The 26,366-nt window shown below is 41.0% G+C and overlaps 1 protein-coding gene across 2 annotated transcripts in view; it reads left to right on the forward strand.

The window, feature by feature from the left end:
- LOC147333619 (protein NLRC3-like) overlaps positions 1-25,438 on the forward strand; it is a 231,567-nt gene extending 206,129 nt beyond the window's left edge. Inside the window, exons 1-11 of one of the 2 annotated variants that reach the window (XM_086286337.1) lie at positions 4,347-4,406; positions 13,188-13,319; positions 13,404-13,505; positions 15,542-15,658; positions 16,612-16,690; positions 17,531-17,756; positions 17,893-19,690; positions 20,071-20,244; positions 21,772-21,945; positions 23,343-23,389; positions 23,550-25,438. In XM_086286337.1, the coding sequence (XP_086142463.1) occupies positions 13,231-13,319; positions 13,404-13,505; positions 15,542-15,658; positions 16,612-16,690; positions 17,531-17,756; positions 17,893-19,690; positions 20,071-20,244; positions 21,772-21,945; positions 23,343-23,389; positions 23,550-24,079 (3,336 nt within the window). In that variant the 5' untranslated portion in view covers positions 4,347-4,406; positions 13,188-13,230 and the 3' untranslated portion in view covers positions 24,080-25,438. Of the gene's footprint in view, positions 1-4,346; positions 4,407-13,187; positions 13,320-13,403; positions 13,506-15,541; positions 15,659-16,611; positions 16,691-17,530; positions 17,757-17,892; positions 19,691-20,070; positions 20,245-21,771; positions 21,946-23,342; positions 23,390-23,549 lie in introns of those variants that run through there. The other variant, XM_086286338.1, reaches the window with a different exon arrangement.
- Positions 25,439-26,366: the final 928 nt, after the last annotated feature.

The following is a 26,366-nucleotide window of genomic DNA, read 5'->3' on the forward strand; positions in this document are numbered from 1 at the left end:
TATTACGAGACAAGAAGAGTTCCAGATGGTACAGTGGACACACGTGTGACTCCTGTGATTAAAGCATCTTTCTTTCAGCTTAACGAGTGAACCGTCAGCTCGTTCAAACACACGTTAAAGTCCGTTTGGCTCGACACCACCGAACAGAGACAACAATATAACACAGCTAACATTAACAGTGCAGTGAATCCTGCTTGTGCCGTGATATTCAGGACTGCAAACCGAGCAGCATCACTGACTTTCAGCTTGTTGTGTTTGTGGATATATGACTGACTTTAATTATCCATGAAATCATCACATTCTCTGTAAGATTAAGGTCGACTACATATACAGTCAGCCACCGATTGTGCAAGTTCCCCCACTTAAAATGATGACAGAGGTCAGTAATTTGCACCAGAGGTACACTTCAACTGTGAGAGACAGAATGTGAAAAAAAAAATCCATGAATCCACATGGTAGGATTTGTAAAGAATTTATTGGTAAATCAGGGTGGAAAATAAGTATTTGGTCAATAACAAAAATACAACTCAATACTTTGTAACATAACCTTTGTTGGCAATAACAGAGGTCAAACGTTTACTATAGGTCTTTACCAGGTTTGCACACACAGTAGCTGGTATTTTGGCCCATTCCTCCATGCAGATCTTCTCGAGAGCAGTGATGTTTTGGGGCTGTCGCTGAGCAACACGGACTTTCAACTCCCGCCACAGATTTTCTATGGGGTTGAGGTCTGGAGACTGGCTAGGCCACTCCAGGACTTTCAAATGCTTCTTACGGAGCCACTCCTTTGTTGCCCGGGTGGTGTGTTTTGGATCATTGTCATGTTGGAAGACCCAGCCTCGTTTCATCTTCAAAGTTCTCACTGATGGAAGGAGGTTTTGGCTCAAAATCTCACGATACATGGCCCCATTCAGTCTGTCCTTAACACGGATCAGTCGTCCTGTCCCCTTGGCAGAAAAACAGCCCCATAGCATGATGTTTCCACCCCCATGCTTCACAGTAGGTATGGTGTTCTTGGGATGCAACTCAGTATTCTTCGTCCTCCAAACACGACGAGTTGAGTTCATACCAAAAAGTTCTACTTTGGTTTCATCTGACCACATGACATTCTCCCAATCCTCTGCTGTATCATCCATGTGCTCTCTGGCAAACTTCAGACGGGCCTGGACATGCACTGGCTTCAGCAGCGGAACACGTCTGGCACTGCGGGATTTGATTCCCTGCCGTTGTAGTGTGTTACTGATGGTGACCTTTGTTACTTTGGTCCCAGCTCTCTGCAGGTCATTCACCAGGTCCCCCCGTGTGGTTCTGGGATCTTTGCTCACCGTTCTCATGATCATTTTGACCCCACGGGATGAGATCTTGCGTGGAGCCCCAGATCGAGGGAGATTATCAGTGGTCTTGTATGTCTTCCATTTTCTGATGATTGCTCCCACAGTTGATTTTTTCACACCAAGCTGCTTGCCTATTGTAGATTCACTCTTCCCAGTCTGGTGCAGGTCTACAATACTTTTCCTGGTGTCCTTCGAAAGCTCTTTGGTCTTGGCCATGGCGGAGTTTGGAGTCTGACTGTTTGAGGCTGTGGACAGGTGTCTTTTATACAGATGAGTTCAAACAGGTGCCATTCATACAGGTAACGAGTGGGGGACAGAAAAGCTTCTTACAGAGGACGTTACAGGTCTGTGAGAGCCAGAGATTTTCCTTGTTTGAGGTGACCAAATACTTATTTTCCACCCTGATTTACGAATAAATTCTTTACAAATCCTACCATGTGGATTCATGGATTTTTTTTTTTCACATTCTGTCTCTCACAGTTGAAGTGTACCTCTGGTGCAAATTACTGACCTCTGTCATCATTTTAAGTGGGGGAACTTGCACAATCGGTGGCTGACTAAATACTTTTTTGCCCCACTGTATATATTTTGAAGTAGAGGCTTTAAAACCAAGTTAACGCTGAAAGTACAAACATCACTAATGTCACATAACTTTGCCGACATGTGGCCAACAGTAATGATTTAATGTTCTTCGCTATTAAACATTTGCACATAAATAAGTGACATAATATTCAGTACTTACTTTTGACAGTTCACTCTTCGGCCGCTCCCTTCTGCCTTCTGCCGTATTTTGCGGCAAAATTATCCACACCCACCGCCGCGCTATGAATTGTGGGATATATGGGACCACGAAGCGTGCACCGGACCACGCTTGATATTTGGGGAAATCAACGGCGCATTTGGAGTATGCATTTGAAGTACACTTCGAATTGGGACTGCCCTTGTTGCGTGGCGGTGACGTAATCGCACTCAAAATGCGTACTTCAAGCGTGCGGTCTCTTAATTGGGACACAGCCTGGGAGACAGCTTTATCCATCAGGTGTCAGGATGCTGAATTATCTCCCTGGCCTGTCCCTCTCAACTATCACACACACATGAACTCATCTCCCTTTTTTTTTTTTTTTTTTTTAAACTGAGGTCACAACTGTCACGTCACAGTTCATTCATCTCACCCCTCAAACCACCCATTACATGCATATGAACTCTTGCCAACAAACACTGTTGTGTATATCCATCCATCCATTTGCTTCTGCTTATCCTTTCCAGGGCTGTGGGGGGTGCTGGAGAGACTGCTCTCCTAAAGGTTTTAAATGATCTTAGATGTAACTGGGACTCCCAAAAGCTCTCAGTCCTTGTGCTACTGGATCTGAGCGCAGCCTTTGATACAGTAGACCACACTATTCTTTTAAACAGACTGAAACACATGGTGGGCGTCTCTGGTGCTGTACACAACTGGTTCACTTCCTATCTCTCAGACAGAACTTTTATGGTGAATATGGATACATGCTCCTCTAAGATCCATAAAATGACATGTGGTGTGCCTCAAGGGTCGGTTTTAGGCCCTGTACTTTTTAATTTGTATATGCTCCCTCTCGGCAGTGTCATCAGGAGGCATGGAGTGAACGTCCACAGTTATGCTGATGACACTCAGCTGTACACCTCCGTGTCTCCTGATGACACCGGACCAGTGGATGCCCTTTTTAACTGTATTCTAGATATAAGATCTTGGATGGCAGAAAACTTTTTACAGCTTAACCAGGACAAGACTGAAGTTTTAATCGTCGGTCCTGAGGCTCAGAGAGAGAAACTCTTGTCTAAATTAGAGGCATTTTCGCTATGTCCTTCGCTACCAGTGAAAAACCTGGGTGTTATTTTTGACTCTGAGCTTGGTTTTATCCCACATGTTAAACATGTAACCAAAATTGGATTTTATCATCTAAAAAATATAGCCAGAGTCCGCCCTATTCTCTCTCGGGCCAACACGGAGATGCTGATGCATGCTTTTATTACCAGTCGCATTGATTACATTGATGCCCTGCTCTCTGGTCTTCCCAAAAAGAATATTTCACCTTTACAACTTTTACAAAACTCTGCAGCTCGTGTGCTGACGAAGACCAGAGGGCGGGCCCACATTACAGGGTTTTACCTAATATTTATTGATATTTTTCTTCTTTTTTTTTAACTTCTTACGCTATTTATATTTATATTGCATCCCATTCTTATTTATTTTATCTTTTTATCCTGTATATATTCTTATTGCATCATATGTCCAGTGTTTCCTAGGAGGGGGCTCTCTGCACCGGGGCTGTGATCGACCGTGGCTGCTGGGTCTCTGGGGGTCCTCTCAGCCTGGCTGGGGGGCTCCTTTGCCTCCCTCCTGCTGTGTGCCCAGCCTGGAGGCTGCGGTCTGTGACCGGCTCCCGGTGCAGACGGCTCCCTGTTATAGTGTTTCCTCACCTGGCTCATGTGTGCCCAGTCCAATTTTACTCTTTAAGTGTGTGTACCATGCACTTTGTGCTACATTTTTGTATGAAAAGTGTTTTATGAATAAAGTTTGATTGATTGATTGATTGATTGATTGATTGGAGCCTATCCCAGCTGTCTTAGGGCGAGAGGCAGGGTACACCCTGGACAGGTCGCCAATCTGTCGCAGGGCCAACACACAGGGACAGACAACCATTCGCACTCACATTCACTCACGCATTCACTCACGCATTCACACCTATGGGCAATTTGGATTAACCAATTAACCTATCCCCACAAGCTGTTGTGTATATAAGATTTTTAATTTTAATTTTATTCTTTCTTTCTTTTCTTTCCTGTTTACAATCTGTGCATATGGTTTAGAACAAGGTTTCATGTCTTCACATGTCAACATTTGAACTTTACTTCTTCCCGAGCCAGTCTGAGCAGTCAAACTGCATAATTTTAAACCAGCACATGAAGGTGTGGCCCTCTCACACTCTTCAGGTAGAGTCCCTCCTCGTTCCAGGAAGCAGCTCACCTGTGTGTCTGTGATTAGTGTCCTGGTGTGGAGTGGAGCTTGTTGTTGTGTCTCTGTTTAAAGAAACTGTAAGTTTGCTTTGTTTCCTCCTTTAACAGTTTGTCTTTCGCACACAAACTTTACTGTTTGTTTCTGCTATGTGATGTTTGGACCAGATGTTCATCTCTTATTTCAGGAAATACTATGATCACTCTCGTGTTTGAAGAAAAATCCACATGATTATAGATTATTGATTGTGCAACTCTGCACTGAAATATTTGTTACTCTGATGAACAGTTTTAACTGATCTCCTGAGCCCCAATGCACCCAGTAACGGGGGCAAATGGGGTGAACTGCCGTTTAACTCTCCACAACGTCAAGTCTTTTATGCAAATTTCGACATGTGTGGTATCCACAGAAACCTCAGAATCTTAGCATAAAGCTCATAAAAACAATTTCTACAAGCAAAAACAAGCAACAATTAAAAGAGGAGTCATGCAATTGCGCAAAAGTTCTCTAAATACAAACGGAGCGACAAACTAACCCGCCCTCATGTAAACAGGTAAACAATGCCCGGTTAGCAAGCAGAGCTGTAATTTTCAACAGACTCAGATCATTATTCACTGAATGTTTAGAACCACTACCATCAAGAATGACCATTTTAAGACCAGTGACAGACATGTGACTGGATTGCAAAAAGCAGAAACAAATCTACCTTCTAGTACCAGGTAAGATGGACATTTCCTTGGGGTTCCGTTGGTGCTGAATTCTGCTTCCTGATAAAAAGAAGCCTTTTTCTGACATTGCGTAGACACTCCTCCAGAAATTAATTTGCTGGCCTATGAGTTCTGCAAGGGCTGAACCACACATCCCGTAATTTTTAAACAAATGAAAGAGGTCAGTAAAGTAAGATTTTCAGGGTTTTTATCGGTTTTCAGCGTTATTTTGTTATCGTTTTGATCGTTAACTCGGTTTTCCTGGGTCTTTTCACGTGGGTTATGTGTAGAGGCTAAGCCTACGCTTGAAGCCACTGAGGTGGTCGTTAACGGGGGTGACGCGATGTCACTGGTATGCATGAATTAAGTTAACAGTCCAATAAATCTAGCAGTATGTATCTTGTCCTTTTTTGGTCTTTATTCTGTATCGACTTAGCATAACAGCGCAACGGTCACAAACTGTTTGCCTTCTTAATGACACACCTGACGCCGATTACGTGCGTCTACCTTAAATACCTTTACATTACATAATCAAAACAGAAAAAGGTGACCTCTAGTGACCACATAAGGTATTAACCCAAGAATGGCTCCTACATTATGAATAAATCTTCTTTTTTTTGGTACCGGTACTAGTTTTATTTTGTTGTATTTATCCGCGACACATTAAAGGCCGGTCCGTCAAAATATTGTCGGGCATAAACCGGTCCGTGGCGCAAAAAAGGTTGGAGACCGCTGACTTAGATGACTGACATAATGTGTATACATCTTTTAAAATTATGGAAATTGAGGACATACAAACCGTATATTTATTTTTATAATCACAATGACATTCAGTATACTGATTGAAAAACTGACCAGCATTCAGGTTTAATTGAAGTGTAGATATTTACATATCCTGTACCACGGCAGTCCTTTAAACATAGACACTGATCTACTATTGATGATGCCAAAACTTTATTCTTGACTCTTATTGGCTTTATTCCTAAAGTTGGGCTGCAAGCAAAAACAGTTGAATCCAATAAAATTGGACAAACAAAAACTTTACTTTTCTATAGATTTCTTGTAAAATAAACAAATACAAAGACCAGAAGCTTTGAAAAAAAAAAAAAAACCAAACATCTTTGACTGGCCCCGTTTGTTTACATCACCCCAGTGCACACACTTTAGGAGCTGCCAATGGAGTTATTTTACTTGGGCCAGCACAGCGCAATGTCCCTGACGTTCTGACCAAGAAGCCCAAATGTCACACACACACACACACACACACACACACACACACACACACACACACACACACACACACACACACACACACACACACACCACCACCACCACCACCACTAACAACAACAAAAAAAACCCTTATAACCAGTGTTGGGTAAGTTACTTTAAAATAGTAACTTAGTTACATTACTAGTTACTTCTCTCAAAAGTAACTCAGTTACTTCAAGTTACTCGTTACTTTCAAAGTAACTAGTTACTAGGGAAAGTAACTTTGGTTTTACTCAGAATTCTCTTGTTAATGTGTTGCTTCCATAACTTTGCCAGTCTTCTAGCTTGCTTACTTGCCACAAGTGCACTGTGCCACCTACCAATAGAAAGGAAAAGATAATGTGCATATTTCCACGAGAGAAATCCCACGCCTGGACCGTCATTGACTGCTGCCATGATTCTAGCCTACGTCACAGCGTCATGTGCGCCTTTTACATCCAACACAAAAACTGCAGTCGTGGTGCTTTGATTGTACTCAGAACTCGGAAATTCTGCATTCTGAATAAGAAGATGTAGGTAACACCAGACTGCAGATGAGCTCCATACAGGGCTGGACTGGGACAGAAAATTGGCCCGGACATTTTGACTAGAGACCGGCCCACCATTATTGGAAAAATCATAAAGCCTTTGAATGAAAATAAACACTGTTGTGACAGTGATGTACACTGTTCTGATGGTATATATGCATCAATCTATCAATCGTTTGTTGTAAGATTCAGATAATTATTTATTAAAAACTAGACATTTTAAAACGGAATAAGAAAGAAAAGTATTTCTTTGTGCCCCCTTTCCCTGTTAATGCCCTACCTGCCCCCCTGGCAAAACTTTGCTAGACCCGCCCCTGCACAGTTACCAGCTGTCAGCTACCTAAAAAAGGATCCTGGTGTTATTTGTCTCTCAGAAACAGTTCATAACTTCCCTTCAACTCATTCATGTCACCTAAAAGGTAAACCTGTTTCTCCATCACAGCTCTGATGATTCAGTAAGGACATCTCCTGGTTTCATCTTCATGTTTCCCTCTCACCACATATCCAAACCATATCATGACCAGCAGGTTTACAGCTGTGGCTCCAGCAAACATCAGCTGATACTAGAAATTAATATTAAATAAATTCTAACAACAGCTGATCAAGCTTAAACGTGCTGCTGTTGTTTAGCGCGACATCCGCTGGTTTCCTCTTTCGGCGCAAAGTGAGCGATAAACAAACAAGAGAGCCAATCAGCTGATCACTGATCAGTTTTCATGATTGAAGTAGAAACAGGAGAGGGAGGGGGGAGAATGAGAGAAGAAGAGGCAGCTGTGCAGCAAAGACACAGAATAACTCCAGCGTAATATTTTCGCGTAATATTTTCTCTGAATACCAGACGGGACGTTTGGCAACTCTAATAACTTATGAACAAAATAAAGTTCAACATCATTAACTTCATAGCACCACCCAGCTGTATAGAAACTCCGTCATGCTAGCTAGCACGCAGTACGGAAAAAGTCAGAATAACGAAAATAAACTCCAACTAAACTTGGTTCATATCTGACCCAGATGGACTGCAGGTCATAACTTCTTACCTGAAGTTCAGTTCACACTTGGACCGGCGGCTGCCTCGGGTCCCTTTTCCTTCTGCGTCCCTTTTCCTTCATCCACCTGCTGGCCTCCACCACTTGCTAATGTTACTGAATCTGTGGAAGCTCCGCGATAGCCACCACACGAAGTAACGAGTAACGAGCCTATCTAAATCCCAGTAACGACTAACGCGTTCCTGATTTTGGCATAATAACTAGTTACCGTGCTCGTTACCACAATAATAACGTAGTTACTGTAACGCATTACTTAATAACGTGTTAGTCCCAACACTGCTTATAACTGATTCAGTTTATGTACAAGAAATACTCACTTTTCTCTATAGCGCTCCATTAAGTGTAAAATAAGTATCCAGATCCTCCATCTTTCATTTATGGATAAGTGCTGGTGTTCTTCAAGACTGGCAACCAAAGATATCCCCCTCAGGTGAACCTCATGGATGTTCTAAAGTTAAATAATTAAATTGAAAACATTTTTAATGTTAATTTTAGAATATTGAACCTACTTGTGATGGCTGCAGTTCCAGCCACACAGTGCTAATATCTACGAAACATCAGTGTTACAATAGAGGCTTAACCATAACTCTAAACTTACATTTTCCTTTCTTTAAATATAAATTTAATTTACAGGCTAATAAAAAACTTGTTTTGGTTTAGTATTAATATACTCATACAATCACATAATACTCTATCCTGAAATACAGTGGGGCAAAAAAAGTATTTAGTCAGCCACCGATTGTGCAAGTTCCCCCACCTAAAATGATGACAGAGGTCAGTAATTTGCACCAGAGGTACACTTCAACTGTGAGAGACAGAATGTGAAAAAAAAATCCATGAATTCACATGGTAGGATTTGTAAAGAATTTATTCGTAAATCAGGGTGGAAAATAAGTATTTGGTCAATAACAAAAATACATCTCAATACTTTGTAACATAACCTTTGTTGGCAATAACAGAGGTCAAACGTTTACTATAGGTCTTTACCAGGTTTGCACACACAGTAGCTGGTATTTTGGCCCATTCCTCCATGCAGATCTTCTCGAGAGCAGTGATGTTTTGGGGCTGTCGCCGAGCAACACGGACTTTCAACTCCCGCCACAGATTTTCTATGGGGTTGAGGTCTGGAGACTGGCTAGGCCACTCCAGGACTTTCAAATGCTTCTTACGGAGCCACTCCTTTGTTGCCCGGGCGGTGTGTTTTGGATCATTGTCATGTTGGAAGACCCAGCCTGGTTTCATCTTCAAAGTTCTCACTGATGGAAGGAGGTTTTGGCTCAAAATCTCACGATACATGGCCCCATTCATTCTGTCCTTAACACGGATCAGTCGTCCTGTCCCCTTGGCAGGAAAACAGCCCCATAGCATGATGTTTCCACCCCCATGCTTCACAGTAGGTATGGTGTTCTTGGGATGCAACTCAGTATTCTTCTTCCTCCAAACACAACGAGTTGAGTTTATACCAAAAAGTTCTACTTTGGTTTCATCTGACCACATGACATTCTCCCAATCCTCTGCTGTATCATCCATGTGCTCTCTGGCAAACTTCAGACGGGCCTGGACATGCACTGGCTTCAGCAGCGGAACACGTCTGGCACTGCGGGATTTGATTCCCTGCCGTTGTAGTGTGTTACTGATGGTGACCTTTGTTACTTTGGTCCCAGCTCTCTGCAGGTCATTCACCAGGTCCCCCCGTGTGGTTCTGGGATCTTTGCTCACCGTTCTCATGATCATTTTGACCCCACGGGATGAGATCTTGCGTGGAGCCCCAGATCGAGGGAGATTATCAGTGGTCTTGTATGTCTTCCATTTTCTGATGATTGCTCCCACAGTTGATTTTTTCACACCAAGCTGCTTGCCTATTGTAGATTCACTCTTCCCAGTCTGGTGCAGGTCTACAATACTTTTCCTGGTGTCCTTCGAAAGCTCTTTGGTCTTGGCCATGGCGGAGTTTGGAGTCTGACTGTTTGAGGCTGTGGACAGGTGTCTTTTATACAGATGATGAGTTCAAACAGGTGCCATTCATACAGGTAACGAGTGAGGGACAGGAAAGCTTCTTACAGAAGACATTACAGGTCTGTGAGAGCCAGAGATTTTCCTTGTTTGAGGTGACCAAATACTTATTTTCCACCCTGATTTACCAATAAATTCTTTACAAATCCTACCATGTGAATTCATGGATTTTTTTTCACATTCTGTCTCTCACAGTTGAAGTGTACCTCTGGTGCAAATTACTGACCTCTGTCATCATTTTAGGTGGGGGAACTTGCACAATCGGTGGCTGACTAAATACTTTTTTGCCCCACTGTAAGTGCGCACATTTTAGTTTACACTGTTATGTATGTATGATTTAATCTTTCTTTGTTTTCCGTGTTACTTCAGTGGCAGCTGCTCCCAGTCCCTTGGTCGATTAGCCAAGCGGTAGAAAATGGGTGGAGAAAGCCTATATGGAGACCTGCAAATTGGGTCATACGACAATTCTGGATCATGGGGGGGGTGGAATTTGTTATGTTAGTTTTAGTTGGTTTTTGTGTGTTCTACACCTTTCTGTGTTTTGTTTTTGTTGGCCGATCAGCTAAGTTTCCCTTTTTTTTTTTGTTTAGGTAGGTTAGTTTGTTTGAGTTGGTAGTATTGTTTCTTGCCAGCTTTTCTAGCAACAAAGAGGTCTGTCACTTTGAACTCTTTTTATGGGCTCAAGTTTTTGAATTCTCTGTATAATTTTACAAAGATAGTTTTGGGGTAAAAAAAAGAAGAAACAAACTTTTTTTGCACTGCCTGACATTCCTTCACTGCTCGGTCCATCACAATACTCAAAAGTTAGCAAGGATAGCATTTCTCATTTTTAATCAGTAATTGTTATTTACTAGCTAGTCTTAAATGACTGTTCAGTACAGAAATGAAGCCCAACAATCATGTTTTACAGTCCTGTGGTCTCAGCCTCAGATGCTTATTAAATCACACAAAGCTCATGTAGAAACAAATGAACAAAATATGTTTTCCTTCATTTCTGTCAAACAAAGCTGTATGAAACATTTCCAGCTGTTAGTGTCATGGTTGCTAGGCAACCTATTTCACAAGCCTACAAGCCTCGCACTTCCGGCCTTAGCGGTCTTTGAGTACGCGGCCCTTGAGGACTGTTGAGGCTGTGTACTTTAAGGCTGCCGAACCTGAATTGGGATACAGCCATAGAGTAGCTAGCACTGCCTCCATCTGTGAAGAGCAGATTAGCTGTATACTGAGCAGGGTCCGAGTGCAGCCAACATTCTCACCCCCGGCCAGGTTAACCCTTTAACGACTTAGCCTTGTGTGTTGACTAAGAACCAAAAGGCTTAATACAAATGATATGTACAAGGCATTAAATTAGTGTTTTTTTATTTTACTTTGATTACATTTAAACTTTGGAGTGGCTGACCCTAAATATTGGGGGTGGCAGTATAAATACTCAACATGCTGTTGCCATCACTTTTTCATTAGTAGGAAGCAAGCTAAGTGCAGGGAAGTGCAGGGATGATTTAATCAGTTTGTTCTTAAGCAGCAGACATTCAGGTTTTCCTTGTCTTTATGTTGTGATGAACACTTTGACTCCTGCTGCCAGACTCTTAAGGTTTTATGTTTATTTTGTACTTTGTCTTCTTAATCAGTGGAATTTTCTTCTTTTACTGTTTGATGCTTTTAATCATTTTTAGTTGGTCAGTGTGTGGTTTATTGTGTTTCTTGCATAGCCTTCCATTGACATCTTTGGATTTTTTATTAAACATTTTGAAATGTTTTCAGTCTCAATGAAGGCCCGCTTAAAATCATTTGAGTTAGTTGTGCTGAATTTGGCCACAAACCTCTGCTGGATAATGCCAGCAATATTGCGTTAAATATGTTTATATCTGCCCCTCAATAACTAAAGAATGTGTAAAGTGCAGAAACAAACCCTAATACTTGTGTTTAATCTATTTCAAATTGAGTTTTCAAAGAAGAAAAAAGTTGATTGGAACGAAGTTTGAATTACTTGGTTAATGTTCACAGACAGACACACACATACTCAGACATGAGGAAATGTTCAGTTAAACATTCCTTTGAGTTGAGGCATCACAGAAAGTAATGGAGCAGAACAGGACGTCAGACTGTTATTTAATATGTTCAAAACAACTATGTGTGATTTGGATTAATATGTAAATCAAACAAACCACTGATCTGTGTTAATGTTTATACAGTCCTGTTAAATAACATAATGATGCTTTTCAATGCTCAGGTGTGCTTCAAACTAAAACTATGCTGCATGCAGTTACATCTTTTTTCTAGTTTGATGATCTATAATCACATCCACATGATTATAGATTATTAAGTGACTGGAATCAAACAATTTGATGAACAAGTGATGTTTTATTAATTTATTTGTAATACAAACTGTTTTGTGTTTTTATTTCTCAGAAGGAAATCTCTCTATTTGAAGTGATACAAAGCTGTATGCTGCCATTTCCTGTTGGTTGTTTTAAAATAAAATGACTAATGTTGGTAATGTTGGTTTGGTTTAGCTGCAGGGCAGATGTGACAAATGATGCTGCACAGTCTCAGTGTTCATGTGTCAGCCAGACAGTGTGAGAGAGAAAATTATGTTTTTTTTTATCAGTGTACAACCAAACTGCTTCAAAATTTACATTCACAGTGAAGCTTGACACAAAAAGCCTTTCCACATAAATAGCTTGTTGAAATTTCACTCAAAGAGCAGTGTTTATTCCTATAAGTGTTTTTTTTCCAGCATTTACTAGAATATTTTTAGCAAAAGTGTGTGTATTTCTACTGAAAGGTGATGTGTAGTTTTTCCACCTCTGGTCAGCGGTGTGTGTGTGTATGAAGCGTTGTCTGTCTCACACATGACACAAGGACACTTTGATGAACTCAGAAAGAACTGCCAGCCATGGGATATGTTTGAGAGCTTCACAAATGGTAAGATGTATATGTGACAGGACTGCAGTTGGGGACTTGAAATGTTTCTGTAACAGTGCCAGCTCAGGGCCAAGGCAAGAAGCCCAACTAGAAAGCCCGTCTTAAGTATTTCCAGATGTGAGCAGTTAGGCCACAGCGTGTGTAAACATAAATGTCGAGGAGTTTGTCCTTTGTCTTTATTCTGTTGCACAAACTGGACTAAATGTTCCTCATTGTCTCCCTCCTCAGCTAAACCCCCATTATAGCAGGTTGGCAACCTGTCCAGGGTGTACCCTACCTCTAGCCCTATGAATAGGCTCCAGCCCCCCCCCTAACCCTTAAAAGGATAAGCGAGAGAATGTATGGATGAATAATTTGTGTTTCCTCCGCAGGTGAAGGTAGAAGGTGTGTGTGAGCTGATGTGATTTCAGTAGCATGGATCAGTGTGAGGACAGAGAGGAGGGAGCCCCTCCCTCTAAAAGCACTCTGTGTGGGGAACATGAGAGCCAGACCAAAGCTCAGAGGTGAGATGACCATCTCTAACTGTCCATGACTCTTCTCCATGTCACAGCTCAGCACTCACATCACTGCTGCATCATTATTCACAGGAACCAGCCTGGACCTGAACCCACCTCTGTGTCCTTACACAGTGACTGGTCTAAAAAGGACCCCATTTGTTTTAATGTCCATCCTGTATCTGCTGCAGAGAGGTGAGCTGTTAGTAACGTGAACTCTTTTATATAACTGTTTGATGTTGCTGGATATAAACTGCAGTGCAAACACATCATTCCCTCAATCCCATTTAAACTGTATGTTAAACAGCAACAGGACGTAGGTGCTCTTGCAGTTTTCCCCATTGCTTGTCTTGAATCTTGCTGATGGGGTTCAGACCTATGCAGAATCGCAGTGAGGACAGACCGTCTCTTTCGTAAATTCCCATTTGCTGGTGTTTTGCCCCTCAGGTATTTCTGCCAATTACTTTCTGTATGTATTATTGTAAGGTCTACCTTACAATATAAAGTGCCTTGAGGCGACTGTTGTTGCGATTTGGCACTGTATAACTAAAATTGAAATTGAATTGAAATTTCTTTCTCCCCCTCATGTATGGAGCCATGTTTCGTTTCATCTTAGCCGCTGCGACACTTGGTTCAAGCCCAACAAGCTTCACCGAAGCTTCCATGGTGCGCTGAGGCAGGTCATTGGTCAATAGTTGTGATTGGTCCCTTCTGGGTATCCTTGGTGATCGGAACTGTCCAGCCTTCATTTAGCCACTCTGCGTGGCTCTTGTCAATTAGCATCAGGTTTGTTTGTGCAGCTCATGGAGTTTAGTCAGCTTCAGCCAGTAGGTGTGAATCATGTCAGGACCTGGTGCTGTCCAACTCTTCATACTGGATACTTTTTCATGGATTTCCGCCACTTTAATGGTTAAAGGATCTTGTTCAGGAAAGTTGCTGTGTTTTGCTCTTAGATCCACTAGCAGCTGACCTTTTTTGTTATGGGTTGCATCCTTTCTGATATGCTCATCTAGTATCATTCTGTCTCTAGCCTGAGTGGTGGAGCTATTTGCTAGAATTATATGCGCATTCCAATATTCCATAATCTCATCCTTTGTTATTCCAGTAGCCCACTTCCGATCAGTATTTCATGGTTCCTCAAGTTGTGATGCAGATGGATATCAGAGCAGATGTCCATAGCATGTGATCATCCCAAATTTTATGCAACAAAGCATCTTTTTACAAAGCACATACAAGCAGTTTACAACATAAACGCACAAAGCTAACTCAGTTTTTCACCAAAGTACTAGTCCTGATATCTGTCAGCATGTCTGTAGAGGAAACGCTTATTTCTTAAATCCAGCTTCACAGACAGTGTTAGGGCTCCATGGTCTAAATTGGCCTTTATGTATGCAATGTTTCATGCCTAGTTTAATGCTGACATTTAGAAATATGAACAAAATGGAAAACTAAAGACAGGAAGAGAATGGCTGGTGTTACGTCTGGTTCAGTTTGGGTAAGAAGGAAAAACAGCCGAGTCCGTGTAGGTGACAAAAATAGTGATTTTATTACATGCTTCTAAGACAGAAGCATGGGAAGACAAGCGTACAGCCACAGATCTCCAAAGAGTGGACCGTTCCCCATCCTTATATAACCCATGATGACATCACACAGTTAGACCTTACTGGAAATGATAACAGTCTCCCCATAGTCCAAAGTTCTCCTTATACAAACATCAGATGATACTTTAGAGAAAAACAAGTGTGTGACATGTCATGTTGTGCAGTTCTGTGAGCCTGCGTGTCCAACTAGAGAATGTCCTGACATGACCTCCCTGTGTAAATAAGGGTGAACTCTCTATGTGCATGTTCTGATGTAGGCCTGCAAATGAATTAGAACACGGTCCTGCTGGACCCTCCAGTTATGGACGGTGAATACAATGCTGTGGATACCATTTGAGACTTGATTACAATGATGATAACCTGCATACATTAATCTTTACTCAGATTACCATAGATATAAAACAAAGATTATACTGTCATCAGATTCCACAATGGTAAATGATTAATGATTGATACTTCTAATTATAACTGTGATCATAAGAATACAAAATAAAATATCTCCTGGTCACACTGGATAATTTGGTTTGTTTGGGATTTTTTTTTACATTTATTTATAGATTTTATTAAACTATTTGGATTTTTAAATCAAGAAAATAAACTTAAAGTATTTTTTTTCTTTTTTTCTATCAGGATCAATCTGATATCTGATCCCCATGAACCTGGCACCAGCTGTGTGTCCTTCAAGAGTGACCAATCAAAGGATTATATTCAAACATTTAAATCAGGCCTCTGTCCTCCTGCAGAGAGGTAATGTGTGTCTAAATGTTGTTGTGACTCAGTGTTTATGAATAAATCCTCCACCATGATCAATGTCAACTCAGCTCTTTTTCACACACATTTCTATTTTCATATGTGAAGCAGTGTGTGTTGGAGTGTTTCCACGAACACAGCAGTTAGAGTTTAAAGAATGGATGTGGGAGGAGGCGTTTCTTTAGTGAAGAAAAAATGTAGTTGTTGTAGTCCTCTATCATCCAGTTTCATTCTCATTGAGACGGGATTTACAGTTCTCTCGCAAATGGCATCAAAGCAAAACCTCCTCCATCCAAGCCTCACATAAAGAACAATGTCAAAACGGCTGAAATTTAAAAAATGGAGGGTATCTTTACACTGTCACCACATAATTATAACAAATTCTACAAAGATGAAAATTTTATAGTTTGTATTACTTTTGTATTACTCTGGATGTTGGTCCTGAGTTTTATTCCACCACCTAGCCGGGGTCTTTCTATGTGGAGTTTACATGTTCTCCCCATGTTTGGGTGAGTTCTCTCTGGGTACTTGCAGTTAGTGGTGTTAGGTAAGTTGGTCAATCTAAATTGCCCATAGGTCTGAATGTGAATGGTTGTCTGTGAAGGGTGTTAGCCCAGCAACAAATTGGCGACCTGTCGAGGGTGCAGCCTGCCTCTATGGTAGCTGAAAAAGGCTACAGTCCCACATGACCCCTAAGCAGAAGAAAATGGATGGATGGATAATCTGGACATTTGTACAGATGGCTCTCTATTTAAAACCCAGCAGTTCTTTGCTCCAACAATATAGATTCTGATATCTTGTGAGAACTGCCCTAGCATTAGCATAGACACACTTTAGAAATTATTGCTTTTTTGTTACTATTATTATTATTATTTTTTATGTCAAGGACGAGCATCTTGACTAATTGGTTATGTTTATTATTATTATTCATCTTCATGATGCCTCCACAGAGTGGACCAGCAGAGCTCAGAGCTTCCCAGTGGTCAGGCTGCCCAGCAGCATCAAACACAGCTGGACTCCATATTTATGGTCTGTACATATACAACAACTATTTTTGTTGGATGAGGAGGCAGGGGTATTTGACAGACCTCTGCCTCCTCTAAACTGCATGACATAATTATATTTCATGCAAATACATGTCAAATGCTGGCTCTGTTTGTAGGGCCCAGTAAACTATTAGCTAAAAATTAGCTTCTTTCTAGCTAATTAGTAAGAATTATAGAAAAAAATATTTCTTGGTGTTTCATGAAATGTCTTCATCAAGTTTTTAAAAGAAGTCAAGGTTTGGATTTCATTAGGACTCTGGATATTACACATAATTGAATTGCTTTCTATGAATTTAGCCTTTACTGTGAACAATTGGTTGTAAAACAGAGGTTGCAAAAATGTTCAAGCCAGTGGTTGCATCAGGGTGTAATTAACATGTGGCAGAGGTGAGATGTCACATAACCTTGACATTAGCTGAATATCATATCTTTCATTTAAGAGCTCATATTTCCTTATTATATCAACCAATTCACTCGCAAACTGCACGTTTACTTTTGGTTCCTAAAGTTTCTAACAATAGAATGAGATGAATAATTCTGAAGATCCTCTCCTGTTAAATCAGAGACCAGTTTGGTTTCAATAGAAAGACACCTGTCTTTTAAGGCTTCCAACTTTCATTTGTCCTTGTAGTTACGGTCAGTGGTGAGCTTAAGCTGAGAAACTTCTGATGATGCTTCTCTTTTCTAAGCTTCTCTCTGCACTCTCATTTATACAAATACTTCGTTTCTCTGTTCCACCTCTTGTCACTTGCATTTTGCTCTGTTGTCTCTCAGTATCTATGGCCCACCTCCCCACCCTCATTCATGAAGTATTCCATTGCAGGTCTTGGAAGACAAAATGATCACTTTTGTAAAAGAAGAACTTAAAAAGATACAGAAGGTTCTGAATCCAGATTACGCAGAATGCTCACAGAGTCAAACGGAGAATAACCAGGCATTCAAGGGTGAGGAAGAATGCCATAAGGACAGTAGAGAATCATTAGTAAACATCATACTGAACTTCCTGAGGAGAATGAAGCAGGAGGAGTTGGCTGATGAAGTGCAGAGCAGTAAGAGGATTTCTCAAATGATTTAAGCTGCTAGATAAACTGGGGTTCTAGTATTGATTCAATAAATACACATATATATTCAAAATATGTGCATATAATAATTCCTATTGATATTTTTGTCTATTGACTCATTTAGGAACTTTAATTAGGAATGCTGAGTGGACTAAGCATCAACTTAAATCTACTTTGAAGGAGAAGTTCCAGTGTGTGTTTGAGGGGATTGCTAAAGCAGGAAACCCAACCCTTCTGAATCAGATCTACACAGAGCTCTACATCACAGAGGGAGGGACTGCAGAGGTTAATAATGAACATGAGGTCAGACAGATTGAAACAGCATCTAAGAAGCTAGACAATCTGGAGTCTACAATCAGACATGAAGACATATTTAAAGGCTCACATGAAAAAGATGAACCAATCAGAACAGTGCTGACAAAGGGAGTGGCTGGCATTGGGAAAACAGTTTTAACACAGAAATACTCCCTCGACTGGGCTGAAGACAAAGCCAACCAGGACGTCCAGTTCATATTTCCATTCACCTTCAGAGAGCTGAATGTGCTGAAAGAGGAAAAGTTCAGCTTGGTGGCACTTGTTCATTACTTCTTTAAAGAAACCAAAGAAGCAGGAATCTGCAGCTTTGAAGACTTCCAGGTTGTGTTCATCTTTGATGGTCTGGATGAGTGTCGACTTCCTCTGGACTTCCACCAAACTACAATCCTAACTGACCCTAGAAAGTCCACCTCAGTGGATGCGCTGCTGATAAATCTCATCAGGGGGAAACTGCTTCCCTCTGCTCGCCTCTGGATAACCACACGCCCTGCAGCGGCCAATCAGATCCCTCCTGGATGTTTTGACATGGTGACAGAGGTCAGAGGATTCACTGACCCACAGAAGGAGGAGTACTTCAGGAAGAGATTTAGGGATAAAAAGCAAGCCCACAGAATCCTCTCCCACATCAAGACATCACGAAGCCTCCACATCATGTGCCACATCCCAGTCTTCTGCTGGATCACTGCTACAGTTCTGGAGGATGTGCTGAAAACCAGAGAGGGAGGACCACTGCCCAAGACCCTGACTGAGATGTACATCCACTTCCTGGTAGTTCAGGCCAAAGTGAAGAAGGTCAAGTATGATGGAGGAGCTGAGACAGATCCACACTGGAGTCCAGAGAGCAGGAAGATGATTGAGTCTCTGGGAAAACTGGCCTTTGATCAGCTGCAGAAAGGAAACCTGATCTTCTATGAATCAGACCTGACAGAGTGTGGCATCGATATCAGAGCAGCCTCGGTGTACTCAGGAGTGTTCACACAGATCTTTAAAGAAGAGAGAGGACTGTACCAGGACAAGGTGTTCTGCTTCATCCATCTGAGTGTTCAGGAGTTTCTGGCTGCTCTCCATGTCCATCTGACCTTCAGCAGCTCTGGACTCAATCTGCTGGAAGAACAAAAAAGTTCCCAGAAATTTAAAACAATAGATCCTACATTCTTCTACCAGAGTGCTTTGAACAAAACCTTAGAGAGTCGAAATGGACACCTGGACTTGTTCCTCCGCTTCCTCCTTGGTCTTTCACTGCAGACCAATCAGGTTCTCCTACAAGGTCTGCTGACACAGACAAGAAGTAGCTCATTGACCAATCCCGAAACAGTTCAGTACATCAAGAAGAAGCTCAGTGAGAATCTGTCTGCAGAGAAAAGCATCAATCTGTTCCACTGTCTCAATGAACTGAATGATCTTTCTCTAGTGGAAGAGATCCAACAGTACACAAGTTCAGGAAGTCTGTCCACAAATGAACTGTCTCCTGCTCAGTGGTCAGCTCTTGCCTTCATCTTACTGTCATCAGAAAAAGATCTGGAAGTGTTTGACCTGAAGAATTACTCAGCTTCAGAGGAGGCTTTTCTGAGGCTGCTGCCAGTGGTCAAAAACTCAAATACAGCACTGTAAGTAAATTTGTGCTCATCCCTTCATTTTCAAAATACTTAACGGAGAATCCATCCATTTTCTCCTACTTATCGGGTCAGGAGGTGTAGAGTGGGTGGAAGTGCTGGAGCCTATCCAATCACCCTTAACGGTGGGAGTCAGGGTATACCTTGGGCTTTTCACCAATCTAATGCAGGATTAACAAAGAGAAACAGACAAGTATTCATACTCAATTACTGAATTAATCTTAAAGTGAAGTTGATTCTGTTCATATGGGCATAATAGTCTCACTGGGAGGGACGTTTTGTCATTCAAGTGACATCTTCAGTCTCAGATGACAACAATAGGTTTTAGGTAAACCATTGTGGATTTTTTTGTCAGAAATGTTATTGTGTTTCAGACTTGGTGGCTGTAACCTCTCAGAGAGAAGCTGTGAAGCTCTGACCTCTGTTCTCAGCTCACAGTCTTCTAATCTGAGAGAGCTGGATCTGAGTAACAACAACTTGCACGACTCAGGAGTGAAGATGCTCTCTACAGGACTGCAGAGTCTGTGTTGTACACTGGAAACTCTCAGGTAAGCAAACTTTTCCACTTTAATTCAAAAAGTCAGAATTTCTGGATAATTATTATTGCATATACAGCTGAACTTTAGAAAAATGTAAAATTACATTTTGACATGTTACATGCATGATGAGATTCTTATTTGCTATCTAAAAATGTTTGATGTGCAAATTCTGTTTTAGATTTGTTTGTATAAATTACTTAGGCAATGATCATTCAGAGATTGAGGGCCATTTGTGTTCAAAGCATTTTAGTTTCCTTTTATTGTTATGAACCTTAAAGTCAGGGCTGAGATAGGACTGTAGAAAAATAGGAGAAAGCAACATTTGGCATTTAACTAGATTGCCAAAAGAAAAAGTATATTGTATATACATCCACAGAGATGCTGAGACACATTTGTCAGTGATTTTTCCTGAGGTCACCTGGTATTTTGGGCTCTAAAACACAAGTAGAGTCTTGATTAGTGATCCAGCCAAAAGAGTTAACTTGTCAAACAGTAATTCTGCAAATGTACTACTTATAAAGTTAGGGAGACTAAAAAACTTGGATGAGTGACATCGACTGAAAATGCTATGTCCAGATACAAAAATCAACAAGACTGTGTCTACAAATTATGGAACAAATGAAGTTGGGAAGACTTTTTTTTTTTTTTTTTAATTCTAGTGAAAAACATTTCCAAGAATCTGCAGAAATCTCAGGTGGCACTGTCCTGATGTGGTTGTGGACCCATGCAGTAATTTTCAAGAAGAAATCAAGTCTGTTGTTAATACAGTGCCAACTCAGACCCAAAGATAACAAGCATCCAGTATTAAATTAGTTTAGTCTGTTTACCCTGCGCACAGACAATCTGAAGGAATCATTTGCTGAAAACCTGGACTGGAGTAGAAAGTTTACTAGAAAATGTGAGTGCATCTTAATCGACAATCTCTACTACGGCCAACACTAAAAACCAATCAACAGATCTACACCATATCAACAGTGATCCTTGAAATTTTTGGCTACAAGACAAACATCCACAAGGAGAATTACCCTCCATGAAGGGGTATAGAGGCCAAGATGAACCATAAAGGAAAGTTTGTCAACTATCAGAACTGCAGCAAAGACATCCCTGAAATACAAAGCAATAAGGCCTTACCTGATGATTAGCTAACTGCCTAAAGAAGCATATCAGAGAATATACATACAGAATATATGTGTAGGTGTTCCTAATATTAGGCCAGATTGATCTATGAACTGCACTCATTAGTTAAAGGCATCTGTATTGTTATTGGTATGATTTTTAGAAAAAAACAAGCCCTTTGTTTCCTTGATATCAATTTGATACAGAAATGTACAGTTATGCACGAACTACATATAGTTCCTAGAGTTTTCAAAAGTAGATGTGGATTATTAAAAAAAAAAAAGAGAGAGAGACAACAAATATTATAGTTGTAGTTGTCTCACTATAAATAAAGAAAAAGACAACTGAAGAAAATGAGAAAAAAAATGAAGTACATAAGAGAGCTGTCTATTGATGAATTGTTGTTTGGTGTATTTTCAGTCTGTCAGGCTGTCTGATCACAGAGGAAGGCTGTACTTCTCTGGCTTTAGCTCTGAGTTCCAATCCCTCTCATCTGAAAGAGCTAGATCTGAGCTACAATCAACCTGGAGACTCAGGAATAAAACTGCTGTCGGCAGGATTGATGGATCCATCCTGGGGACTAGACACTCTCAGGTATGAGGAGAATGTCTAATAGAAGAGGAGGAGCTGGGAACATTTCTTTCCATTTTTCCTATGCTCACAAAAGAAACATTAGTCCACTTTGTCAAGAAAATTGAGAGATACTTACAAATTGGGACACCAAGAACTTGCCCAGGAACAATAATTTTAACTGGCTATAGCTCTATGCTGCCCTCACTAAAGTTTGTTGCAGGCAATGTAATTTCAGCTATACAGCTAGCTTAACATTCTTTATTCCCAGCACTTCATCCTCCAAGAAACAGGCTGCTTGTTGTGTTTGGAAGGATTTAATGATGAAAATAAATTCTCTAATATTGCTCCAATGAAAGATACATGACCACAAATTAAACATCTGCTGAAAAAAATACAAGCATCTACCTGCCTCCATGTGATTTAACTCAAAATAGTGTCAAAACTTACTAATACACATTAAATGTATAGGAACTTACGGATGAAGCCGATATTGTGGACTTTAACAGCAGGATTGCAGAGATTGCCATCAGATTACAAATGTTTTTACTGTAGCAGCTAAAGAGCACACTACTTCCTGTAGACCACTTCCTCTACAAAAAAGACATTCTGCTTAGTTACCACTAGGTGGTAGTAACACTTCTTAAATAACTATAATATGTCTGTTCCATGACACTCCCTGCCTGGCATATTAACCCTTTAAGGCCGGTCATAAATTGTCCAAAATGTCTTAGCATACTGAAGCATAAAGTGCTAATTTTGGCGATACCAAGAGCTTGAGCCCAATCCTGAAATACAACCTCACACAAATTCCCTAATGCTTCCATCTTTATTTTAAGCTTCTTCTTTTTTTTCCTGGACTTTTTGAACATTCTATAAAGATACCACATTTACAATGATACTAGGTTTTTCAACTATTCTAACATGCATGCTTCCCTTAGGTACTTTATTTTAAACACCTGTGGCAATGAATGTTATTGGAACACCTGAATTCGATGATTTAGATGGGTGAATTCCATGGGTTTATACTGAATATAAAGTATGGAGTATTATGTTGAGAAACTGATATTATAAGATAACTCTGTAATGTGATCTACGAAAATATGAATCAGTTGATTTTAAAGGAACCTCTCTCACAGAGCTCTGCAAAAGTTTCCCGGAAGGACCAGTAAGTCCCACATTTATCTAAAAAGTGATGCTCATGCGCAATGTAGATTATTCCTTGCTGACTGAAGGAGTAACTTTCTGTAGGTAATCAGTAAAGTGAGACAAAGGATTATGATGTATGTATGATGTAAAAATGTTGTACTGTTCCTTTTGTTAGTGTGTAATAGTATGTGTATGAGAGCCATGTAATAGCCATGTGTGCATGCTAAGACTGTGCTGGTCTGACACCCCCTCCCCCCCCCTCCTCCTTTCAGGGTGGAGCCTGCTGGAGTCCAATGGCTGACACCAGGTCTGAGGAAGTGTAAGTGTGTTTTTAATGGGATTCATGAAAACAAAGCAGCACACATTCAACCATCTTCATCATTCACATCTCTGATGTCAGGAGTCATCATCAAAGTGTCAATCAATGAACAGATGATGGATCAATAACTGCAGCTGGATTGTGTTTGTTCTCTCATCAGATTCCTGCAAACTCACAATCGACACAGACACAGTTCACACAAAGCTCCAACTGTCTGACAATGACAGGAAGATGACACATGTGGAGGAGGTTCAATCATATCCTGATCATCCAGACAGATTTGATCGACTTACTCAGCTGCTGTGTAGAAATGGTCTGACTGGTCGCTGTTACTGGGAGGTCGAGTGGAAAGGAACGGTTCTCATATCAGTCACTTACAGAAGAGTCAGAAGGAAAGGAAACAGTAAAGCGTGTATCTTTGGATGGAATGATCAGTCCTGGTGTCTGTACTGCACTAATGATGGTCCTGATTCTGTCAGGCACAACAACAAAGGAATATCCATCAACTCTTCTTCCTCTGTCTCTAACAGAGTAGCAGTGTATGTGGACTGTCCTGCTGGCACTCTGTCCTTCTACAGAGTCTCCTCTGACACTCTGATCCATCTGCACACCCTGAAAACCACATTCACTGAAACTCTTTATCCTGGATTTAACCTCTGGTTTCCTGGTGCCTCAGTGAGTCTGTGCTGAATTGAATGTAAAGAGTGTCCTCCTGTTAGATAAACACTCTGACTGTACATGTCTCTCTTTCACTCAGAAACACGTTTTCAGATTCATGGATTCAATCAGTTGATGTTTTAAACTGTTCTTGTAAACTTCTTCCTCTTCAGTCCTTTAAAGATGGAAGCTCCCGTTATTCCAGGCTCCACATGCTGTTTTTTCTGTCTTTTTCCACTCAAAGCTTCACAGTGAGTATCAGTACGTTGTGTTTCTCTGAAGCTCAGTTCACAACCAGCTCCTCTGCATTTTCAACAAGTCTGAGCTCATTAAAATGAATCCAAAGGTTTGATTTCTCTTTCTTAATGGGATTTTTCCAAACTCTTGTTGGGATGGAATTATTTGAAGTGCCGCAATTCCATGATTTGAATTAACTAAAATGCCATATAACTGTATAGTGTAGTATTAAGTAGACACGGCCCTGGGAAATAAAGGCATTAGACTACGTGTCCTTGGGGGTTAGAATGCTGTAGACTCTTGCCCACGCTTGCCTGGGAAAAGCAGATAACAGGGGACCATCTTCTAGTGGAAAGTTACTGAAACACTGTTGTTTAGGCTAGAATGAGAGAGCTGGTAATATAACCGTTAGGGGCACACCACCCTTTTGAGATCCGCGGCAATGTGTCATGGAGGATGCATCTTCCTTCTAGAAGTAATTGTGTAAGAGAATAAAATGTGAAATGGTCTACTGAGTAGTGTTTTGTCTTCCATTGGATGCCTATGAGGAATCAAAAAGTGTTGAAGTGTTGATATTTAACACTCTCCACGTGCTCTTACTGTTTCACTCATCATTGGAAGCTCATTATTTGAAAATGTTTCAGCCAGCTGAAAATATTGGATTGTACTGAGGGATCATAATGCATGTGGCTTATCTAATAAATATTAAAGGCTACATTACCATTTAAAACTGAACACTTGGGAGTGTTTCCTGAAAACCCTCTCTTGTCTGATCATTTCCTGATAACATTTCAATTTACAATAATTGACACAGCAGCGGGGAGTAGACTCCATCACAGTAGATGTTGGGTCTGCGCTTGCAGGTGTTAAATTATAATATTATTTTATGCCATGTTAGACCCCTAATTAAAGATTGTGAATTATTATGTAGTCTTAGTTTGCATTATTCTCCTGAATTAGAAGAAGCTGATAACTATTGCATTAGTTAAACTGATTTGCATTACATTAGACTGCTGATTTATTGTGGATGAATGATATTGTTTTATGATGTTATAAGAAATACTGTTTGCAGAAAGTCATCGCCTTATTTGTCTGATTAGAAGAGAACGGAACATGCTGGAGTTTTCTGCCCCATCTCAGCAGGAGCAGATAAACGGGGAGCCAAGTTCGTAGCTTAGGCGCCGTGTGAGAGAAAAGCATGTGAATGTTTAGGCTTTTATGATAAGGTGGAGGCACCAGAGGCTATAAGAGTTTGATCAATGCTCCACCATTTTGAGATCTGAGGCTGTCTGCATACAGAGTCTCCCACGCGTGTGACTATTAAAATCATCGTTTGACTTAACCCGGCCAGACCAGTGTTGTTATTGTGGTTTTTCCTCTTGTCTCCATCCCCAATTTTGAACTCGTAACACAGGCCACGCTGGTTCAGAGATTTTTCACCTGTCAACAAAGCAAGACAAACAGCTAAACCGGTTTTTAACTTGTGGCGCAAGGGAAGCCAATCGGAACCAGGCTCTTGGAGCTAAACGCTCCACCTGTTTTCAGCCAACTCCGACCCCGGCCTCCGTTCACAGTCCTTCTTTTGAATGCAGTTACAGTTTACACAAGCACCACCCACTGTAAAACCCATATGGTCATAAAAGGTTAAAGCACTGTGTGTGTGGGTGTGTGTCTCTGTATATGTGACTTCTTGCCACACAATACATGCTTACAACTGTTTAACCACATTTCTTAGTTATCCAAAGGTAATCTCCCCACACCCGTATGTGGCTTAACCTCTTTAATGGCTCACCATACACAAGCATCGGTGAGCCCCTAAATGCCCGGGAGTAGGGATGGGTACCGGTGTCCGGTGCCATGATGGCACCGGTTCTGACATAAACGGTAGTAACCAGACCGAAAAGCAGCGCACATTTCGGTGCTTTATTTCTGTGCTTTTTTTTTTCCTGAGCTGTGATATACTTTAGATTCTAGCCAATCATTTCACGTTTCCGAGGATAGTAGGCGGGTCCAGGTTCCAACTTCTGCAATCTGGTAGAAGGTTCCGCATCTTCCGGGCAAGGACAGAGAGACTCAAGAGGAG

The sequence above is a fragment of the Aulonocara sp. 'chitande type north' Nkhata Bay genome, linkage group LG3 (genome assembly GCF_057382095.1).
Source record: "Aulonocara sp. 'chitande type north' Nkhata Bay isolate Kocher_YH1m ecotype deep benthic linkage group LG3, A_spYH_male_GT1.1, whole genome shotgun sequence".
NCBI classification, from domain to species: Eukaryota; Metazoa; Chordata; class Actinopteri; order Cichliformes; family Cichlidae; genus Aulonocara; species Aulonocara sp. 'chitande type north' Nkhata Bay.